This window comes from Symphalangus syndactylus, chromosome 12, assembly GCF_028878055.3.
Source record: "Symphalangus syndactylus isolate Jambi chromosome 12, NHGRI_mSymSyn1-v2.1_pri, whole genome shotgun sequence".
Taxonomy (NCBI): Eukaryota; Metazoa; Chordata; class Mammalia; order Primates; family Hylobatidae; genus Symphalangus; species Symphalangus syndactylus.
This window is the reverse complement of record NC_072441.2, coordinates 48,661,890-48,683,116: the sequence shown is the minus strand read 5'-3', so window position 1 is coordinate 48,683,116 and position 21,227 is coordinate 48,661,890. Positions and strand designations below refer to the sequence as shown.

The window sequence follows — 21,227 nt, the reverse complement described above, 5'->3', positions numbered from 1 at the left end:
GGTTGTGACTCAAATATCTGTTAGTATATTTAAAAAGGAAAAAAAAACTTAACTATAACTAAGATTATTTGGGTTGTACTGGTACAATTTTTATCACCCATCCTGCCCAATCTTCTAGATTATCTTTAACAGTAAAGTATATAACCATCACTCCTGGTGGTCACATGGTCCCAGTTCTGTCTCTAACCCAGACTAAGAAATCCCTTCCAGCTTTATCCTACCTTGTCATGGACAGGCATGATGCTGACCAAAGTGGTGTCCCTGGTTGTTGCATAAAAGCTTCATTCTTTTTTATCTATACTTTTCTACCCTTATTAAGATTGACGATGGTTGAACTCTGGTGGGAAGGGACCTAGCTGCCAGGATCCCTAGCAGCCCACACTCCCAGGCAGCCCATAAAAGAACTGGTTGAATGACTTTTCTCCAGGAGGCCCTGTCAAAAGGCATGCAGTTTATACAGTCAGGCTCATTGTTAAGTCACTGCTTGGGTGTTAACTGTTACTATCTTACCACTGTACCCCCAGTGCCTAGCTTAGTGTGCAGCATTTAATAGATATGAAGGGAACTAAAATGAATGAAAGCCTGCCTACATTCCTATTTACTTAAATCTTCAGAAGCCTCTCAGATCATCCATCATCATTCTAATTCCTATCTCTATAGTTCCCCCAATCTGACCCAACCTCTGTTCCACACCATCCTTCAAAGCCTTTCACAGCACCTTTTGGGCATCCTGACATATAACCTGCAAATTTTCCCTCTGTTTTAAGCTTCTCTTTGAATGTCTTCTTCACTTCCCTTCTTAAGCTGAAGGCTTGCTCTCTCACACTTCCCCAGTCTGTCTCTCAAATAGAAGCCTTTTGTTTCTCACTCCCACAGGAGGTGGGGAGGGCATCCCTCTTTCTCTCTATTTTTGCTTCCACACCATTCTCCTCCTTCTTTCAAAACTCCAGTTCCTTTAAAGTTCTTGCCATGTAGTTGTATCACCTTGTATCAGTCAGCATCTGTATCCCCAACAGCATACAATGGCACACTTGTATCAGGTTAATTTGAGGATGAGTTATAAAGGGGTTATTTACAAAGGTGTGAATATGGTAGGGAAAGCACAAGGGATGGTGCAGTAACCTAGGCTAGTCACAGTGGAGCTGGTACCACCCCCTAGATCTGAAGGAACAAAGAAAGGAAATGCGGGGACCCTGAAGAAAATATATGTACAGAAAAGGCCATATCGAAAATAACAGAAACCTTCAGTTCAGGGACACAGCCTTCCCTCCATCAGATCTTCTGCTGAAGATCCTCACTAGCCAAACTCAACAGGAATCAGAGGGCAAGGAAACCTGTTGATTTAGTCCCTAAGTCTCAGCTAACATGGAACTGAGTGAAGTGGGAAAGCATGGAGAACAAATCTGGAGAGACAGATGGAAGATATCTAGCTCATACCCAATGATCTTTTTAATTGCTACCACTCTCCAGTTTTTTACTCTTTGAACACATGAGCTCCTAGCTAATTATTTTCCTCTCTACCCCTCAGCGATTTCAGGATCCAGTGATATTTTTCATCCATTCCCAGTGATAATCTAAATACTACTACTGCTGGTAATAACACAACATTCACTTCAAGCATTCCACCCTCTGACCACCATCTCTTATGTCTATAGTTCACTTACTCTAGTTCTTTCATTGCAATTTTTCAATCTTCTGGGGGCCTCCAATCGACAGATCTTACTACCATGCTACTATTCATCCACTCCCCCACCCCCACCCTCCTGTCTTCATTTTCCACTAGGATTACATGAAATTCCACAGACCTCACTCCCCTGAAGAGCGTCTTCTCTCTCCTTTGTATTTACCCATTAATGCTCCAACTCTAGTCAACTGTCTTGGTATGTTTTGTGCTACTATAACAGAATACCTGAGACTGGGTAATTTATAATGAACAGAAATTTATTCCTCATGGTTCTGGAGGCTGGGAAGTACAAAATCCAAGGCTGGCATCTGGTGATGGCCTTTTTACTGCATCATCCTATGGCAGAAGGCAGAAGGGCAAAAGAACACAAAGAGAACAAGAGATGGAACTTGCAGCATCAAGCCCTTTCATAATGGCACTATTCCATTCATAAGGGTGGAACTCTCATGAACTAAACACCTCCAATTAGGCCCCACCGCCCAACAAAGTTCCACTGGAGGTTAAATTTCAAACATATGCTTTTTGGAGGACACAGTCAAACCATAGCACCAACTATCTGCCTTTTCCACTGGGGGGAAAACACATAAAATTATGCTGACTGGTTTCTGGTTATATTTGCTATCACAAGCCTCAAATGGGCATTATAATCTGCCCAGAAATCCTACACTGGTCCTGGTGAGTGTGCCAATTACTCTTTAAGATGATTATTTCATACCTTCTCTTTCTTCAAGCTTCCCACACTGTACACTCTCCACACTCTCATTGACTCACCACAAATTCTACAAACATCCCTATATCTGCATTCATCCCTGTTCTCCATTCTGTTATGATGGAATGAGGGTCGTTCCTCCTATCAAAGTCCAACCTCTCCAGTTGTGCTCCAGGTTCCAAACCATTCCATCTTTTGAAGATACTTGTTCCTGTGCTCATTCTTTTTCCCTCCTGCACCAATTTTCCTCTACCGGCTCTTTTTAACATCAATATATCTATTAACTCCCATCTTAAAAAAATAAGGTTCCTCAATTCCAAATGCTCCTCCATCTCCCACCCAATTTATCCATTCCCCTCAAAGAAAGGCTTGCAATAACTGCAGACTGTTTTTTTTTCTTTTTCATGTCCCATTCTTTCTTCTCATTTCCATCTGCCTTCCATCACTACCTTATTTAGATCTCCAGTGACTAACCTGTTCCCAAGATGGCTGAACCCACCTGTCAACAGCATGTGACATAGCTGACTGCACTCTCATTCTTCAATTATTTTCCTTTCTTGGTTTTTGGGGACACCATTCTTTGCTAATTTTCCTCTTATCACCCCTTTTCTTTTCCGTCTTCTTTGCTGGCTCAATTTCCTCTACTAGACCTCTGAATGTTAGTGACTCCAGACTCTTCTCTATCCTGCACTGTCCAATACAGTAGCCACTAGCCACATGTGTCTATTTAAATTTAAAATAATTTAAATGAAATAAAACTCCTTTCCTCAATCACACTAGCCATATTTCAATTGCTTAAAAGGTACATGTGGATAATATACAACATGGATACAAAACACTTATATCATTGTAGAAAGTTCTATTTGACAGGACTGACCTCAACTCTCCTTTGGTGATCTCACCCAGTCTGATAGCTTTAAATACCACCTATATGCTAATGAATTCTAAATTTATACCACTAGATCTGACCCAAGCTTCAGGTCTGCACATAAAACTGCCTGTCTGACATAACCACTTGGACGTCTAGCAGGTTATTAAAACTGAAGTCAAAAACAGACCACTTCATTTTCATCCTCTCATCCCCTTCCCCTACCCACAAAAGCTTGTTTCTCCTCCAGTCTGTCTATTCTTAGCATATAATACCACCTAACCAGTTTTGAATCAAAAAATCTAGGAGTCATCTGGATTCCTCCTTGTTTTTTAATCCCCAATATCTAATCCCTTAACAAGTTTTATTGACTCTACCCATAAAATGTATATCAAATCTGACCTCTTCTCCCTCCACTGTTATCTCCCTAGTCCAAAGTTTTTGCCTGGACCACTGTCTTATTTATATGACATCCCCTGCACCTAAAACAGTGTCTGGCACATAGCAGATGCTTATTAAATATGTTGAATAAATTAACGTGTACAATCCTACAGAAAAGTACAAAATTATCTGAACTTCTAAAATAACTTTAAAAATATGCATGAGTAATAATATTTGCTGTAGAAACTTTGGGAAATAGATTTAAGAAGAGAATAAAAATCGGCCAGGCGCGGTGGCTCATGCCTGTAATCCCAGCACTTTGGGAGGCTGAGGCGGGCAGATCACGAGGTCAGGAGTTTGAGCCCAGCCTGGCCAACATAGTGAAACCCCCTCTCTACTAAAAATACAAAAAATTAGCCGGATGTGGTGGCAGGCGCCTATAATCCCAGCTACTAGGGAGGCTGAGCCAGGAGAATGGCTTGAACCCAGGAGGCAGAGGTTGCAGTGAGCTGAGATCGTGCCATTGCACTCCAGCCTGGGCGATAGAGCGAGACTCCGTCTCAAAAAAAAAAAAAAAGAAAAAGAGAAGAGAATAAAAATCACCTCCCGGGCTGAGCTACGTGGCTCACACCTGTACTCCCAGCACTTTGGGAAGCTGAGGTGGGTGGATTGCCTGAGTTCAGGAGTTTGAGACCAGCCTAGGCAACATGGTAAAACCCTGACTCTACAAAAAATACAAAAATTAGCTGTGCATGGTGGCACACACCTGTAGTCCCAGTTACTTGGGACACTGAGGTGAGAGCATCTCCTGAGCCCAGGGAGGTTGAGGCTACAGTGAGCTGAGAGTGCACCACTGCATGCCAGCCTGGGTGACAGAGTGAGACCCTATCTCAGAAAAAAAAAAAAAAAAAAAAACAATCACCTCCCAGACATACTTTACTTATGATTGGTTATAGACCACATATCCTTATTGATTTTCTCAACTATTAACATAGTTTTCACACTTTTTGCAGCACTATAATTTACTTCCATGAATCTGTTAAATGCATTGTCAGCACAACTCATCTTCCCAAGAGAAATTTTAATTGTTGCTTCTTCTCGCTCAGTCTTAACTTTCCTAATTAATCCACTATAGTTTTTTTTTTTTTTTTTTAAGACAGAGTTTCGATCTTGTTGCCCAGGCTGGAGTGCAATGGCACGATCTCAGCTCACTACAACCTCCCCCTCCCAGGTTCAAGCAATTCTCCTGCCTCAGCCTCCTGAGTAGCTGGGATTACAGGCATGCGACACCACGCCTGGCTAATTTTGTATTTTTAGTAGAGACGGGGTTTCTCCATGTTGGTCAGGCTGGTCTCAAATTCCCGATCTCAGGTGATCCACCCTCCTCAGCCTCCCAAAGTGCTGGGATTACAGGCATGAGCCACTGTGCCTGGCCTTTCTTTTTTTTTTTTTTTGAGACAGGGTCTCTGTCACCCAGGCTGGAGTGCAGTAGCGCAAATATGGCTCACTGCAACCTTGATCTCTTGGGTTTAAGCAATCCTCCCACCCCAGCCTCCTGAGTAGCTGGGACTACAGGCAAACACCACCATCACGCCTGGCTAATTTTTAAATTTTTTATAGAGATAGGGTCTCACTCTGTTGCCTTGGCTGGTCTCAAACTCTGAGGTTCAAGTGATCCTCCTGCCTTGGCCTCCTAGATTGCTGAGATTACAGGCATGAGCCACCATGCCTGGCCCACTACAGCTTCTTGACTTCTTGATTATCTATACATTCTGTGTCTGTCACAGCCCAGGACTTTGCTTACCCAGGTGACATTTTTGGCAGGAATTCTCAACTATGTTCCTGTCCCTGCCTGCTACCTAACTGTTCCCTGCAGTTCTCAACTTTCTTGGCAGGAAAACTAAAGAGTTTTATGATCACCTTAATTCAGAATAATTCAACCAATAAGTCCAAACAATGTCTGGTACCCCACCCTCTTTGATTCTCTGCATTTCCTGGCAAGCCCCCAATGTTTGATTGCTTCCATTCACTCCAGCTACATGCCAAGTGTGGTCAAACTGATATTGCCTACAGATATAGGTAATTATAATAGTGAGGGGATGAAGTAATGGGAAATGCAAGGGTGTCCTCTAAGTATTAAATCTACCTTAATATAGAGCTTGGGGCCTGGAGCTAAGTAATTATCATATGCCTGACATTTTCATTGCATGTGTCAGTTTACAAAGCTGTTTCAGACACATCATCATCACAGCAATCTAGATGCTATTGTTTGCCTACCCAACAACCCTCCCTGCAGCTTCCTCCTCGCTGAGAGAATGCCTGTTTTGTTCAGTACCCACCCTTCATCCAACAGCCATATATTACAGGTGAGTTGTAGGTCATCCTCCTCCCACCTCCACCAGCTTTGAAGTCGCTTTCCTTTTATGCCTGGGAAAGTGATATAAGTATGGCCAAAAGGAGTGAAAGAAAGTCTGCTGTGAGGGGCTCTAGAATAAGTTTCCTTGCCTTAAAAAAATAAAAAATAAAGCAGGCCGGGCACCATGGCTCACCCGTATAATCCCAGCACTTTGGGAGGCTGAGGCGGGAGGATCATGAGGTCAGGTTCAAGACCAACCTGACCAACATAGCGAAACCCCGTCTCTACTAAAAATACAAAAATTAGCTGGGTGTGGTGGCGCATGCCTGTAGTCCCAGTTACTTGGGAGGCTGAGGCAGGCGAATCGCTTGAATCCGGGAGGTGGAGGTTGCAGTGAGCTGAGATCGCGCCACTGCACTCCAGCTTGTGCGACAGAGCAAGACTGGGCGGGGAGGGGCAAAAAACACCCGACAAGAGACAAGATAACCTCTTCTTTGGCTATGGAGATTGCCCTGTTGGATTTAACCATCCACACATCCCATTCTGGGACCACTAGTGTCTTAAGTATGAGGTAAGACTGTTTCAGGTTGAAGACATTATTAGGAATGGCAGAGTGGGCATATACAAGTAAATGATATTCTTTGTATTATCCTCGAGCTGTTTTTCATACTACACCAAAGCCCCTACCTTGGCACTTCCAACTATGCATTTGTAAGCCCAGAGAATTTTGATTCCATTAAAATTTCAGGGACACTGACTTCTAAGTCCACAACTATGAACTTTCTCCACCCTCACTAGCTAAGTAGCCTTAGGCAAATTATTTAACTTTTGTGGAATCTACTTCTTTGTCTGTAAAAAGGGAAATAATATCCACTTTAAGGTCTTACTGTGAGAATGTATAGTTAAGAAGATTTGATGGAGCCGGGCGCGGTGGCTCATGCCTGTAATCCCAGCACTTTGGGAGGTAGAGGAGGGCAGATCACCTGAGGTTAGGAGTTCGAGGCCAGCCTGGCCAACATGGTGAAACCCTGTCTCTACTTAAAAAAACAAACAAACAAACAAACAAAAAAAAAAAAAAAACATAGCCAGGCATGGTGGTGCATGCCTGTAGTCCCAGCTACTTGGGAGGCTGAGGCAGGAGAATCGCTTGAACCTGGGAGGCGGAGGTTGCAGTGAGCCGAGATTGTGCCACTGCACTCCAGCCACAGCGACAGAGTGAGACTCTGTCTTAAAAAAAAAAAAAGAAGATTTGATGGAAGACAATTTGGAAAGTGTTGTAAGGTCCATGAACTCTACTCACAAAGTCTCCCAAACTTGCTTGCTGATAGGAATGGACACGCTGGTTACATAAGCTAATCCCAGCTGCCCGATCCCCGGAAACTCTGATTCAGTGTCAGAATGGACCCTGGGACTCTGCACTTTTAAAAACACATTCTAGGCTCCAGGTAAGTGTGGTGATCATGCAAGTTTGAATTTAGCAAAGGAATACAGGATGCAGTACTCCTGTCCAGCAGGACTTAGATTTCTGGTTTCTGATTCTAGATCTGACGCTATTCCACTTGGGCAAGCAGTTGCACCTTTCTGAACCTGTTTACTTATCTGTATACCTGTTCAATATAACCTACAGGTAGGTCTATGGTGGACCGAAGGCAAATTATATTTGGGGTGAAGGGGCTCCTGATATTAGTATTTTATGTTGTTGTAATGTGGATTAATTAGACATAATTTATTAACAATTAATTAGACATAATAAGCAAAATTGGGATTGAAGGGGATGTTGGCAGATCATCATTTTGGCTGAGGACATGAGAAACACACTGGAAATGCTTTGTGATAAAATTAACTGAATATTAATTGTAGGACTATGCCTTGTCTATCCTGCTACCTAGAGCCACTGAGCTTTGCAGTCCTCTTAGGAGTGTGGCTTACCTTTAGGTGGTCACCCTCAACTACTCTGGTCACACTGAGAGCTGTGAAAACGCTGAGAAAAGTTAAAAACATACGTGTTGGGAGACAGGGGGTTTGGATGAGGGCCCTAAATTCGATGTTTAAGCCTAGGGTCCTTACTGGCAAACATTTTCAGTAATGTCTGTGTGCAACAGAAACGTTTCTCTTGGTATTAAAAAAAAAAAAAAAAAAAAGAAAGAAAGGATGTAGTCCCTTAGCTTCAGGTGGCATTCACGAAGTTGATAGAGCCAGAACATCTCCCAACTGGGGAGTTTCGGGGCCTTTAGGGCGCAGAGACTACCTGACCTCGTTGTGAGCATCAATCAAGCTTCCCCAGCGCTTAACTTTACGATTTTCAGCTTACGCTTGGCTGCAGCTGCGCAGAATCCACGCAGAAGCAGGGGTTCCGCTGACAAACGTGAACGTAGAGAACGCAGAAGCCTTTTAACGCTAATATGCAGTTTCCCTGTATGGCTGTTGTGCATTATTAATCTAAGTATTGCGTATTTAGTTTAGGAAACACGAATGCTACATGATAAATGAGGTAAAACGGATTGTCAGCGGGACCCCGCCTTCTCCCTCGGCCCTCCACTCTTCCCAGCTCAAGAAAGCCCGGCCTACCAGGAGGGGCGTCCCTCCGCGTTTGAGTCGCTTCGGCACCCGTAGTTGTGAACTTTGACGCGGCTGGTCCCAGGAAGTTGGACGCATGCGCCGTTTCTCTGCATGGTGTGTGTTCTTATTCTAGCTGCGGCTGCAGGAGCTGTGGCGGTTTTCCTAATCCTGCGAATATGGGTAGTGCTTCGTTCCAGGGACGTTACGCCCCGGGAGTCTCTCAGTATCTTGGTAGTGGCTGGGTCCGGTAAGTATCGAGGAGGCGACTGTCGGACTTGGGTTGGTCACTACAAACCCCAGGGTGCACCGCGACGCTCTTCCCTGGTACCCTTAGCACTTCTTGGAGTGTTGCATGCAGAGATTTGTAGTTTCTCTGCCTTGCCGGAACCGGGCAGTCCAGCCAGGGTAAGGGCTGGTTTGCTGACGCGGCCCAGAGGTTTTTTTATGACAAGTAATTTACACTTGTCTGTAATTAAGACTCTCTGTAGCGTATATTTTTCAAACAATTAGTGAACAGAGAACGTAGAAGCCTTTTGATGCAAACATGCAGTTTCCCCGTATGGCTGTTGTGCATTATTAATCTAGGTATTGCGTATTTAGTTTAGGAAACACGAATGCTACATGACAAATGAGGCAAAATAAATTGTCACATTTATAAATATACAAAGTCCAAGAGGATAAAAATGATCTACGGGCTGTAGAACAATACACACGGGGTGGCAGAGCGTGAGCAACACACTGACCTGTCAGGTAACACAATCTAAATCCACCAACTCTGTAGGTGCTTACAGTTTTAAGTAGACATATTTGACAGGGACAGACAGACACACACACAAAGACACAATGTAAACATTTGGGTATGGCAGGAGATTGCATCCGTTAGAACATGTATAGTATGAGTAAATGTACCAAGTTTATGTTCAAGTATAACATTACTTTCACTTAATCTGTTTTGAGCTGTTAGAAAGACCAAACACTAAACTAATCTCTGGAAATAACAAAACTGACTAACATTACTTGCTACGGAGTGCTGACTCCGTGCTGAGTCCTGTGAGAGATGCAAAGATACAGCAGTGAATGAAATAGAAAATACAAAAAAACTAACAGAAAATAAATCAAAATGAGTATTTGCCACAATGAGATAAATGCTATAATCTTGTAATAATTGTGTAAGAAGTACAAATTGCCATGGCAGTCTTCAGGAAGGGCACTACTTTATCAGGTCTTAACAAACAGGCAGCTTCCTGGAAGAAATGATGCTAAACTGAAACTTGAAAGGTGACCCAGAATTAGTCAGATGAGGGACAGCCAGGGTTTTGAGGGCTGGGAGGATGTGAAAAGAAGGTGATAGCACTTGGAATGGCCAGAGTTGAGAGAACACTATCGTGTGGAGTTCAATGTAGGGAGGTAAACTGAGTCCAGATTGTAAAGGGTATTTAAAATCTTGCTTTTTTTCTTTTTTATACAGCGTCTCACGCTGTTGCCCAGGCTGGAGGGTAGTGGCGCAATCTCAGCTCACTGCAACTCCGCCTCCCAGGTTCAAGCCATTCTCCTGCCTCAGCCTCCCGAGTAGCTGGGATTAGAGGCGCACCACCACACTCAGCTAATTTTTGTATTCTTAGTAGAGACAGTGTTTCACCATGTTGACCAGGCTGGTCTTGAACTTCCAACCTCAAGTGATCCTCCTGCCTCAGCCTCCCAAAGTGCTGGGGTTGCAGACGTGAGCCACCACCCCTGGCCTAAAATCCTGCTTTATAAAGCAATTGCTGCTACTCCACTGTTGATATCATGTAGGGATTAAGACCACGGGCCTCTAGGTTGTCATAACACCACACATGAATCACATCTCTGCCACTTACTACCTTGGGGATCTTAGGCAATTAGTTAACCTCACTGAACCTTCTGTTTCTACATGGGTTGAGAGAGGACGGGAGAGATTAAATATGATCATATTTAAAGTGTTTAGGCCGGGCATGGTGGTTCACACCTATAATCTCAGCAATTTGGGAGGCCGATACAGGCGGATTGTTTGAGCTCAGGAGTTGGAGACCAGCCTGGGCAGCATAGTGAAACCCTGTCTCTACATTAAAATAAATAAATATATTAGGTGGATGTGGTGGCATGCACCTATAGTCCCAGCTATTTGGGAGGCTGAGGTAGGAGGATCGCTTGAGCCTGGGAGGTGGAGGTTGCAGTGAGCTGAGATTGCGCCACTGCACTCCAGCCTGGTTGACAGAGTGAGACCCTGTCTCAAAATGAAATACAATAAAATGATATAATCAAAAGCTTAAATGAAAAAATAAAGTGTTTAGTAAAGTGCTTGACATATAGTGTCAACCTAAAATAATCAAAGGGCTCAATATCCAGTTAGAAGAGTTTATTCAAGCACAAAGTGTGAGAGTGGGTGTCTGGGGAGCAAACCTATACCAAAGAATGGTAGTCAGTGCTCCCCATGTGGGGAAGAATGAAGATAGTTTGTGTAGGCAAGAACAGAGATGCTGAACAAAATTACAACATTTTCCATACAAAGGCTAACATACAGATACAAGATTTGGTTGGCTACTGTAAGGGCCAGGGGGAAACTTCCCTTTTGCCCTCCGAAGTTTCACTGAAAATCACTGATGAGGCAGAAATAATAGGAGAAAAGGCATACAAATTTATGAAACATATATAAAAGTGTTCTGAATGAAGACCCAAAGATACAGGGGAAATGGTCTGTTTTTATGCTTAGGTTCAACAAAGTATGGACAGCCATGTAGAATTATGACTGGATAAAAGGGTATAATTTAATGCTAATAGACAGTAGGGAAGCCCAGCAAGGCCTGTCTGTCTAGATTTTTCTTGGTCTCTCTGAGCATGCATTCCTTTCCTTCTGGATATGGAGTAGGACCCTCTCTGGAATGGGGGTCTTATGACCTACAGTCAAACAAGGTAGATCAGATAATTTTTTTTAATTTAATTAATTGATTTTTAAAACAGAGATGGTGTCTTGCAATGTGTGCCAGACTGGTCTTGAACACCTGGCCTCAAGCAATTCTCCTGCCTTCCAAAGCACTGGGATTAAAGGTGTGAGCCATCTCGCCCAGCTCCCCAGCTCGGATAATTTCTTTATGGCCAGTTTTTACACAGAAAGGTGGAGTAAAATTAGAGTAGTATTTTTAGGTTTTATGACCAGCTTTTGGGAGAAGGAGTTCTTGGTTTCTGTGACCCGCCGTGGGGAAGAGAGATTCTAGTTTCTATGGCAAGCCTCAGGGGAGTATGGGACTGAGAGACAGAGGACAGGAGAAGGCCAGAGAAAAATTTTTACTTCTAAGGCCTTCATTTTTGGATATTATTTTCTAAGTCCCAACACTACTATTGATTACACACTAAGGGATTTGTTTAACATTCTAGTAGAAGGAGGTAACAATCGCAAAGGCCTCTATCTCCAATGTCATTTAGTCTAGGTTTGAATAAAGACTAGGGAGTCTGGTTAATGTATAACATCTCAACACAAAGGTCAGGAAGCAACAGACACACCCAAGAGAAAAAGCCATGTTATGTGAGTCAGTTTCCAGGGCTTAGCTTTTCCCCTTGGCATAATAAATTTGGGAGCTCTTGACATTTTCTTTTCTTTTTACATAAGCGTTTAATAAATGGTTACTGTTAGTCTTGGTGGCAAAAGGAGCTTTTGAAGTTTTGTTTTGTTTTTTTGTTTTTAAGACAGACTCTTGTTATATACCCAGGCTTTTCTCTAAATTCTGGGATCAAGCGATTCTGAGACAGCCTCCGGAGTAGCTGGTACCACAGGCACATGCCACCGCACATGGCTTATCTTTTTCAGTGGAGAGTCACCCACTTCAATCAGCTTTCACAAAGATTATTCAGCCCGCTTTGTCAAAAGAATGTCTTGACAAAGACAGAAGTAGAGAAACGAATAGGAGCGTTTTGAATATTTCAGATAACAGATAAAAATGGCCTGACTGGAATGATAGGTGTGGGGCTGGAGAAAAGCAAGCGCATTCAGATGAGATTGGAAGATTTAGGAGTTAAATCCACAACTGTGGATTGAAAGTAGAGGATGTGGGAGGGAAGGACTGAAGGGTGATTTCCAGGTTTCTGACTTGAACAAATGGATGGATGTTAGAACCATTCACTTGATAGTGTTACATTTGGTGGACTAGAAACCAAAATTAAGGTTGGTAATTCATCTGGCAAATGGTGCCTTCATTCAAATTATTGAGGGTAGGAAGGTATCAAGGGCCTGAAAGAACCATGCCAGTTAAAGGAAGGCTTGTAATCAAATAAGCAGTTTAATAGTTCATGCCCAAAATTTTGGAGGAGGAAGAAGACATTTTCAATATTTACCATGAAGACCAAGCAACATTTACTCTTTAGATATCATAAAATATTATTAGTAGGCCAGGCACTGTGGCTCACGCTTGTAATCCCAGCAATTTGGGAGGCTGAGGCAGGTGGATTACCTGAGGTCAGGAGTTCAAGACCAGCTTGGCCAACATGGCAAAACCCTGTCTCTACTAAGAAATACAAAAAAATTAGCTGGGCGTGGTGGCGGGTGCCTGTAATCCCAGCTACTCAGGAGGCTGAGGCAGGAGAATCGCTTGAACCCAGGAGGCAGAGGTTGCAGTGAGCCGTGATCGCGCCACTGCCCTCCAGCCTGGGCAACAGAGCAAGACTCCATCTCAAAAAAATAAAAAATTATTAGTAGATCACTTCTGTTCAGAGAACATTTTCCAAAACTACTTTTCTTTGAAACACAATACAGCTTTCTTAGGCAAATGTTAGATTTAATATCAAACTTTCATTCATTCTTTCATTCAATAGGACGGCCTGCTATTTCTAGGAATAGGAAGTACAGCAGTAACAAACACAAATCCCTGCCCTCATAGTATGGTGCTTGCCTTCTAGTGAGGCATGGATAGAGGGAGATAAAAAGCAAAACAAATAAATAGACTACATAGTAAGTTATGCAGTGATAAACACTACGATTTGGGGAAGGGGCATTGCTTTTTATCAAGATTGTCAGGGAAAGCCTTCTTGGGGAGATGACAGCCAACATCAAGGAGGCTAGAGTGATTAGAGTAGGCTGAGTAAGCGGGGAGGAACAGGAGATGAGCTCCAAGAGGGAACATAGTTGAGGTCAGAGTATAAGAAGTCTTTTATTCCACATGAGACATGAAGCCAGTGGAGGATTTTGAGCAGAAGTAAATAATCAACTCGAATAGGGTCAGACGGGATGTTATGTTGCGATAGACTGAAGGGGAAGTGGGTCAGGGAACAGATCAGGGAACTGTTCATAATCCAAGTGAGAGGTGATAGTGGCCTGGAGCAGGGGGTAGCAAAAGAAATGATGAGAAATGATTGGATGCTGGATATATTTTAAGGTAGAACTTAGAGAATCTTATTCTCAAAAAAATGTATCTTAATGAAAGAGTAAAATGGAAGACAAAATCCATCATGTTAATGACTTTATTCAGTAACAAGTTTACATTTTCAGTGAATATACTGTCAAGCTAAATAACAGAGAGAGATTCTCCAAAGATAATAAGTGTATTCAAGAGTAAGCATTGTAGTGTGGAGCACACATGCCGAGTAAACTATGGGCACATTCAAAGAGGCAAGGGAAGACAGCAATTTTTAAAGCTAAAATGGGGAGAGTTACATAAGTAGTTTGAAACAATTATCCTTGCTTACAGGGATCAATAATAAGGGTGGCATCAGTCCAAGGTTAGGCAGGCAACTGCTGGGCAGATGTCCTTGCAGAAGTATTTTTTTTGCATAAGGTTGCAGTGGCCTTTGTACAAGGTTGTGGTTTTGGTATAGTCTTTTGTGATAGTTCTTGTTTTCAGGCGATTGAGCATTAAGAACCCTTCCTTCATGGCCTTTCCCAGCTCCATTTTGTCACAAGTGACTCTATTTTTATCCTGACAACTTTCACAGTATTCAATGAGGGTTTCCTTAACAAAAAAAAAAAAAAAAAAAAAAAAAAAAAGAGGAAAAAAAGACTATTAAAGCAGGTATAATGAAGTTTTAATTGTAGTGGAAGATGTGGATATTAGGTTTTATCCTTAATTATTCCAGCTGTGAAAACAAATACCTACTTGGAGTACCACCACTTGTTTCTTTTTTCTTTTTTGAGACAGAGTCTCACTCTGTTGCCCAGGCTGGAGTGCAGTCTCAAGTGATTCTCCTGCCTCAGCCTCCTGAGTAGCTAGGATTACAGGCGTGAGCCACCGCACCCGGCCTAACTTTTTTGTTTTCTTTTCGAGGCTAAAACCAAAGATACTAAAATGAGTATAAACCAGATGTGTAAATTATATGCCCCAGTCAAGAAGATGGGTGACAGGTTATAAAGCTAATGTATGATTTTAATTCCTGAAATTCACACTAAATCTATGCCAAATTTGTTTCTATATATAATTCCTTATGGAATCTAGAACGAAATCCTTTCCTTTCTACTATTAAAAAAAAAAATGTGGGCCTGGCATGGTGGCTCACGCCTGTAATCCCAGTACTTTGGGAGGCCTGGTGGGTGGATCACCTGAGGTCAAGAGTTCGAGACCAGTCTGACCAACATGGTGAAACTCTGTCTCTACTAAAAATACAAAAATTAGCCGGACGTGGTGGTGCACGCGTGTAATTGCAGCTACTCAGGAGGCTGAGGCAGGAGAGTCGCCTGAACCTGGGAGGTGGAGGTTGCAGTGAGCCGAGATCGCACCATTGTATTCCAGCCTGGGCAACAAGCGTGAAACTCCATCTGGGGGTGGGTGAGGGGGTGGAGGGAATTTGTGTTGGGGGGAAACTCATGTTTAACTTATCTTTGTTTGTGTTCTTGTATCACTATATACTCTTTCTTACAACAATAAGGGAGGTGGGGTGGAAGAAACCTTGTAGGTAGGGGGAGCAGCATGACCAGAGGCAAGGAGTGAGTAAGGAATAGGATGAATGCAGAGAATGTTAAGGACATCAACCTGACTGAGGCACAGAGCTTGTGAAAGGAGACTGAAATAGGTGTGGTAGGGCTCCTTGATAAGGAGTTTGTTTTGCTTAAATGGTTTATAGATAGGTAGATATTCTATTGTTGTTTTCATGAACAATGTTTTCATGGTCTCAATGAACATAGTTGATTTTTAAATTTATGCTTTTGAAATTAGTGTATTAAAATTTTGGAGATTGTATGACTTCAGAAACTGAACATTACTCATTTGGTGAAGCTGATAAATATTTGAGGACCTGCAGTGTGCTGAGACCTCTGATAAGAGCTGGGGTTACAGTGGTGAACAAAAAATGTTTCTTAGGAAGGCCCAAGCCCTGCTGGTCAGTGCTCATGCCCCCTTCACCTTACTTCTCTATACAGAACCTTCAGTGACTGGCTTCCCTTTTCCCATCCTGCCTTTGTGACCTTATTTCACCCATATGCTTCTTCCCAGTATTCCTATCACTCTTTGAACACGTGTTTCAGATCTTGTCATCTCATGCCCTAACAATCCCCATCTCCATCCACTGGCCTCCCTACTCCTATCTCTCCGTTATCTTCACCTTTCAAGTCATCTCAGCCTTTTCCGGGGTTCTTTCTTATTCTTAAGGCATTGATTTTTCATAACCATTTGCTTACCCTTCACATTTTAGTTTTTCTTTCTGTCTTGCATCTTTTTTGTCTTCATATATGTGTCTTGCCCCTTTCTCACCAGTCTTCTTGATAGCAAGAGCTATGTCTTATACTGTTTTGTGCCTTCCTTAGTACCTACTGCTAGTGCTGATTTTATTTTTATACATGTATTATCTTCTTTTGATATAAAAGTTGTATTTATACAAGGGCATAGATTTATTGTTTTCAAATGTTCCTTGTGTCTTCTGAGAAATACATAATTACAGTGCCCCCCCAACCCCAACCTGAAACCATGATATTGGTATAACATGGTCAAATGGGTATGTCCATTGTGGGTTTCTTAATCTTAGGACTTCTGATATTTTTTCCAGGTGGCCATACCACCGAGATCCTGAGGCTGCTTGGGAGCTTGTCCAATGCCTACTCACCTAGATATTATGTCATTGCTGACACTGATGAAATGAGTGCCAATAAAATAAATTCTTTTGAACTAGATCGAGCTGATAGAGACCCTAGTAACATGGTAAGTGACAATTTCTATTTCTAAGAAAATTATGAGTTGTACATTGAGTTTAATTATCTCTAGAAATAATCTCATGGCACTTCAGTGCCCTACCCACAATGGGCAGTCAAATGTTTACTGGTGATGAAATACATTTCCTTTGCTACCAAAAGATATGAATTTCTATAAAATAAATCTTCAAATTAGAAAATGGTTGCTTAGCACATCAAAAAGTTTATCCACCATGATCAAGTTGGCTTCATACCCAGGATGCAAGGTTGATTCAACATACGCAAATCAATAAATGTAGTTCATCACGTAAACAAAACTAAAGACAAAAACCACATAATTATCTCAATAGACACAGAAAAGGCCTTTGATAAAATTCAACATCCTTTCATGTTAAAAACTGTCAATAAACTAGGTATTGAAGGAACATACCTCAAAATAATAAGAGCCATATATGACAAACCCAGAGCCAATATCATACTGAATGGACAAAAGCTGGAAGCATTCCCCTTGAAAATTGGCACGAGACAAAGATGCCCTCTCTCACCACTCCTATTCAACATAGTATTGGAAGTTCTGGCCAGGGCAATCAGGAAAGAGAAAGAAATGAAGCGTATTCAGATAGGGAGAGAAGAAGTCAAATTATCCTTGTTTGCAGATGACATGATCCTATATCTAGAAAATCCCATTGTCTCAGCCCAAAAGCTTCTTAAGCTGATAAGCAACTTTAGCCAAGTCTCAGGAAACAAAATCAATGTGCAGAATCACTAGCATTCCTATACATCAACAACAGGCAAGCAGAAACCCAAATCATGAATGAACTCCCATTCACAATCACTACAAAAAGAATAAAATACCTAGGAATATAGCTAACAAGGGAAGCGAAGGACCTCTTCAAGGAGAACTACAAACCACTGCTCAGTGAAATCAGAGAGGACGCAAGCAAATGGAGATACATTCCATGTTCATGGATAGGAAGAATCAATATTGTGAAAATGGCTATACTGCCCAAAGTAATTTATAGATTCAATGCTATTCCCATTAAACCACCATTTACTCTTCACAGAATTATAAGAAACTATTTTAAAATTCGTATGGAACCAAAAAGGAGCCCAAATAGCCAAGACAATCCTAAGCAAAAAGAATAAAGCTGGAGGCATCATGCTACCTGACTTCAAACTATACTACAAGGCTACAGTAACCAAAATAGCATGGTACTTGTACAAAAACAGATACAGACCAATGGAACAGAATAGAGAACTCAGAAATAAGACCACACACTTACAACCATCTGATCTACAAACCTGACAAAAACGAGCAATGGGGAAGGGATTTTCTATTTTGCAAGGAGTTGAACTGGCTAGCCATATGCAGAAAATTGAAACTGGATTCTTTCCTTACACTTTATACAAAAACTAACTCAAGGTGTATTAAAGACATAAATGTAAAACCCAAAATTATAAAAAACCCTAGAAGAAAATCTAAGCAGTAGTATTCAGGACATAGGCATGGGCAAAGATTTTATGATGAAAATGCCAAAAGCAATTGCAACAAAAGTAAAAATTGAATAATTGGATCTAATTAAACTAAAGAGCTTGTGCACAGCAAAAGAAACTCATCAGAGTGAACAGACGACCTATAGGATTGGAGAAAATTTTTGCAATATGTCCATCTGACAAAGGTCTAATATACAGAGTCTAGAAGGAACTTAAACAAATTTACAAGAAAAAAACAGTGTTATTAAAAAGTGGGCAAAGGACATGAAAAGACACTTCTCAAAAGAAGACATTCATGCAGCCAAAAACATATGAAAGAAAGCTCAACATCACTGATCATTGGAGAAATGCAAATCAAAACCACAATGAGATACCATCTCACACCACTCAGAATGGCGATTATTAAAAAGTCCAGAAACAACAGATGTTGGTGAGGTTGTGGAGAAAAAGGAATGCTTTTACACTATTTGTGGGACTGTAAATTAGTTCAACCATTGTGGAAGATAGTGTGGTGATTCCTCAGAAATCTAGAGACAGAAATACCACTTGACCTAGCAATCCCATTACTGGGTATATACCCAAAGGAATGTAAATCAATCTGTTGTAAAGATACATGCATGTGTATGTTCACTGCAGCACTATTCACAATAGCAAAGACATGGAATCAACCCAAATGCCCATCAACGATAGAATGGATAAAGAAAATGTGGTACACATACACTATGGAATACTATGCAGCAATAAAAAGGAACAAGATCATGTCCTTTGCAGGGACATGGATGGAGCCAGAAGCCGTTATCCTCAGCAAACTAACGTGGGAACAGAAAACTAAATACCACACATTTTCACTTACAAGTAGGAGCTGAACGATGAGAATACATGGGTACATATGGGGGAACAACACACGCTGGGGCCTGTTGAAGGGAGGGGTTGAGGGAGTTAGAGCATCAGGAAGAATAGTTAATGGATGCTGGGCTTAATACTTAGGTAATGGATTAATTTGTGCAGCAAACCACCGTGGCACACGTTTACCTGTGTAATAAACCTGCACATCCTGCACACATACCCTGGAACTTGAAGGAAAAAAAATGATTGGTTAATTTTTTGCTTATTTTTTTATTCTTTTAAATAGAGAAAGCAGTTTTTCATTGAATTCCAATAGCGAAAATTATTTTATTTATACTTACATACACGAAGCATCCCATTCATGTGCTTATTGGCTCTTCATTAAAGCTCTCTATCAATGTGTTACGTTTATTGATAATTTGATTTATCTATGACTGCTGTTTCTTCTCCAAATCATACTTGTGTCTGCCTTTGAAATTATTAGTACTTCTTTACCCCTGGTTGCTCACTTCATTATAGCATTTTAGTCAGTGTTTAGAGATTTTTTTTTTTTAAGTGAAACTACTTCTTAATTAAGGAAGGAAACTAGAGCTGTTCCTTGTGTAGAGTGAGTGCCTTTATCCATCCCTCTCTCTGGGAACGGCCCAGCTGCAGGGCTGCTTTGGATAGTTCAGGGGTGGACAGCTGGCCTAACTCAGACCAATCGAAGTCTTTCTCTGAGCGTTTTGGGCTTGGAGACCTAGAGAATGGAATCAGTCTGTCTTCAGGCAAGCTCTGTAAATGATAAAGCTTGAAAGCTGCCGACAGTCATGTTTTCACTTAGAAGATAAAGGTAGTCTATAGATAGAAGAATGAAGATAATGTACAGGAAGAGAGGAGAAGCCAGTGTCTGGTGCTGCCTTCAGTGGCTCAAGAGGCCCTGCTATAGCTGTGTTGGTCCTGGATTGGTGGTTCTTTTCTTGGGAAATCAGGATCCACTCCTAGAACCCTACATCACTTCCTTTGTTCCCACCTTTGTGACACACACACACACACACACACACTCTTAAGGCTGTTTGAGTTAACTTTTGGTCATTTGTAAACATTATCCCCAACTAACATACTACTAAAATGTCTTCTCAAAAAATCCACGTCAAACAAGATCGGTTTGTAAAATCAGCTTGCTATCATTCAGCTATAGCAAAATGTGTGGTACTTTTTTTCCTCTGTGGAAAATAAGCCAAAATGATTTCATTTTTGTTTTAGGAATCAATACTGTATTAGTTTCTTAGGGTTGCTGTAACAAAACTGGGTTTTTGCCACCCATAAACTGGGTGGCTTAAAACAATAGAAATGTATTTTCTCATATTTCTGAAGGGTAGAAGTCTGAAATCAAGGCGTCATGGGGCCATACTCCCTCCGGAGGTTCTGAAGAAGAATCGCTCCTTGCTTCCTCCTGGCTTCTAGTGGTTGCCAGCAATGCTTGGCCTTCCTTAGCTTGCAGCTACATCACTCTAATCTCGGCTTCCACCATCATATGACCTTTTCTGTATCTCTGTCTTCACATGCCTTTTTTATGAGGATACCGGTTGGATTTAGGGCCCACTCTAATTCAGAAGGACCTCATCTTAACTTGATCATATCTGCAGTGGTATTATTTCTAAATAAGGTCACATTCATAGATTCCAGGTGGACATGAATTTTAGGGGGACAGTAGTTCACTGAATGTAAATATTTACATTGAACTATTTTGGGAAAGTCTTTTTTTTTTTTTTTTTTTTTTTTTGAGATGGAGTCTAGCTCTGTTACCCAGGCTGCAGTGCATCATCACAGTCTCGGCTCACTGCAACCTCCGCCTCCCAGGTTCAAGTGATTGTCCTGCCTCAGCCTCCCAAGAGTAGCTGGGACTACAGGCATGTGCCACCACGACTGGCTAATTTTTGTATTTTAGTAGAGCCAGGGTTTCACCATGTTGGCCAGGCTGGTCTCAAAATCCTGACCACAAGTGATCTGCCCACCTTGGCCTCCCAAGTACTGGGATTACAGGCGTGAGCCACTGCACCTGACCAGGAAAGTCTCTTTGACATATAATGCAAAACAACAACTTTCCCCTTTTAGAAAGTGTGAAAGTCTAGAAATAGCAGGTGGTTTTTTTTTTAAGTGTAAAAGGAGAAAATAGAGACTATTGAGTATACCAGTAAGTGTTCTTTTCATTCTTGTGAGACAGAT

At 41.7% G+C, this 21,227-nt stretch overlaps 2 protein-coding genes and 1 long non-coding RNA gene across 5 annotated transcripts in view; 1 reads left to right on the top strand and 2 right to left on the bottom strand.

Moving 5' to 3' along the window:
- The window catches only part of TLCD4 (TLC domain containing 4), a 126,240-nt gene extending 117,415 nt beyond the window's left edge, over positions 1-8,825 (bottom strand). Inside the window, exon 1 of one of the 2 annotated variants that reach the window (XM_063625573.1) lies at positions 8,567-8,825. The gene's annotated coding sequence lies outside the window, so the exon portion shown is untranslated. Of the gene's footprint in view, positions 1-221; positions 411-8,566 lie in introns of those variants that run through there. The other variant, XM_063625575.1, reaches the window with a different exon arrangement.
- ALG14 (ALG14 UDP-N-acetylglucosaminyltransferase subunit) overlaps positions 8,592-21,227 on the top strand; it is a 93,890-nt gene continuing 81,254 nt past the window's right edge. Inside the window, exons 1-2 of one of the 2 annotated variants that reach the window (XM_063625578.1) lie at positions 8,592-8,804; positions 16,538-16,689. In XM_063625578.1, the coding sequence (XP_063481648.1) occupies positions 8,669-8,804; positions 16,538-16,689 (288 nt within the window). In that variant the 5' untranslated portion in view covers positions 8,592-8,668. The remainder of the gene's footprint in view (positions 8,805-16,537; positions 16,690-21,227) is intronic. The other variant, XM_063625579.1, reaches the window with a different exon arrangement.
- LOC134734128 (uncharacterized) lies at positions 14,013-19,955 on the bottom strand. Its single transcript, XR_010117492.1, has 2 exons — positions 19,361-19,955; positions 14,013-14,514 (listed from the first exon to the last, which is right to left on the bottom strand). It is a non-coding gene; the product is annotated as an uncharacterized lncRNA (long non-coding RNA).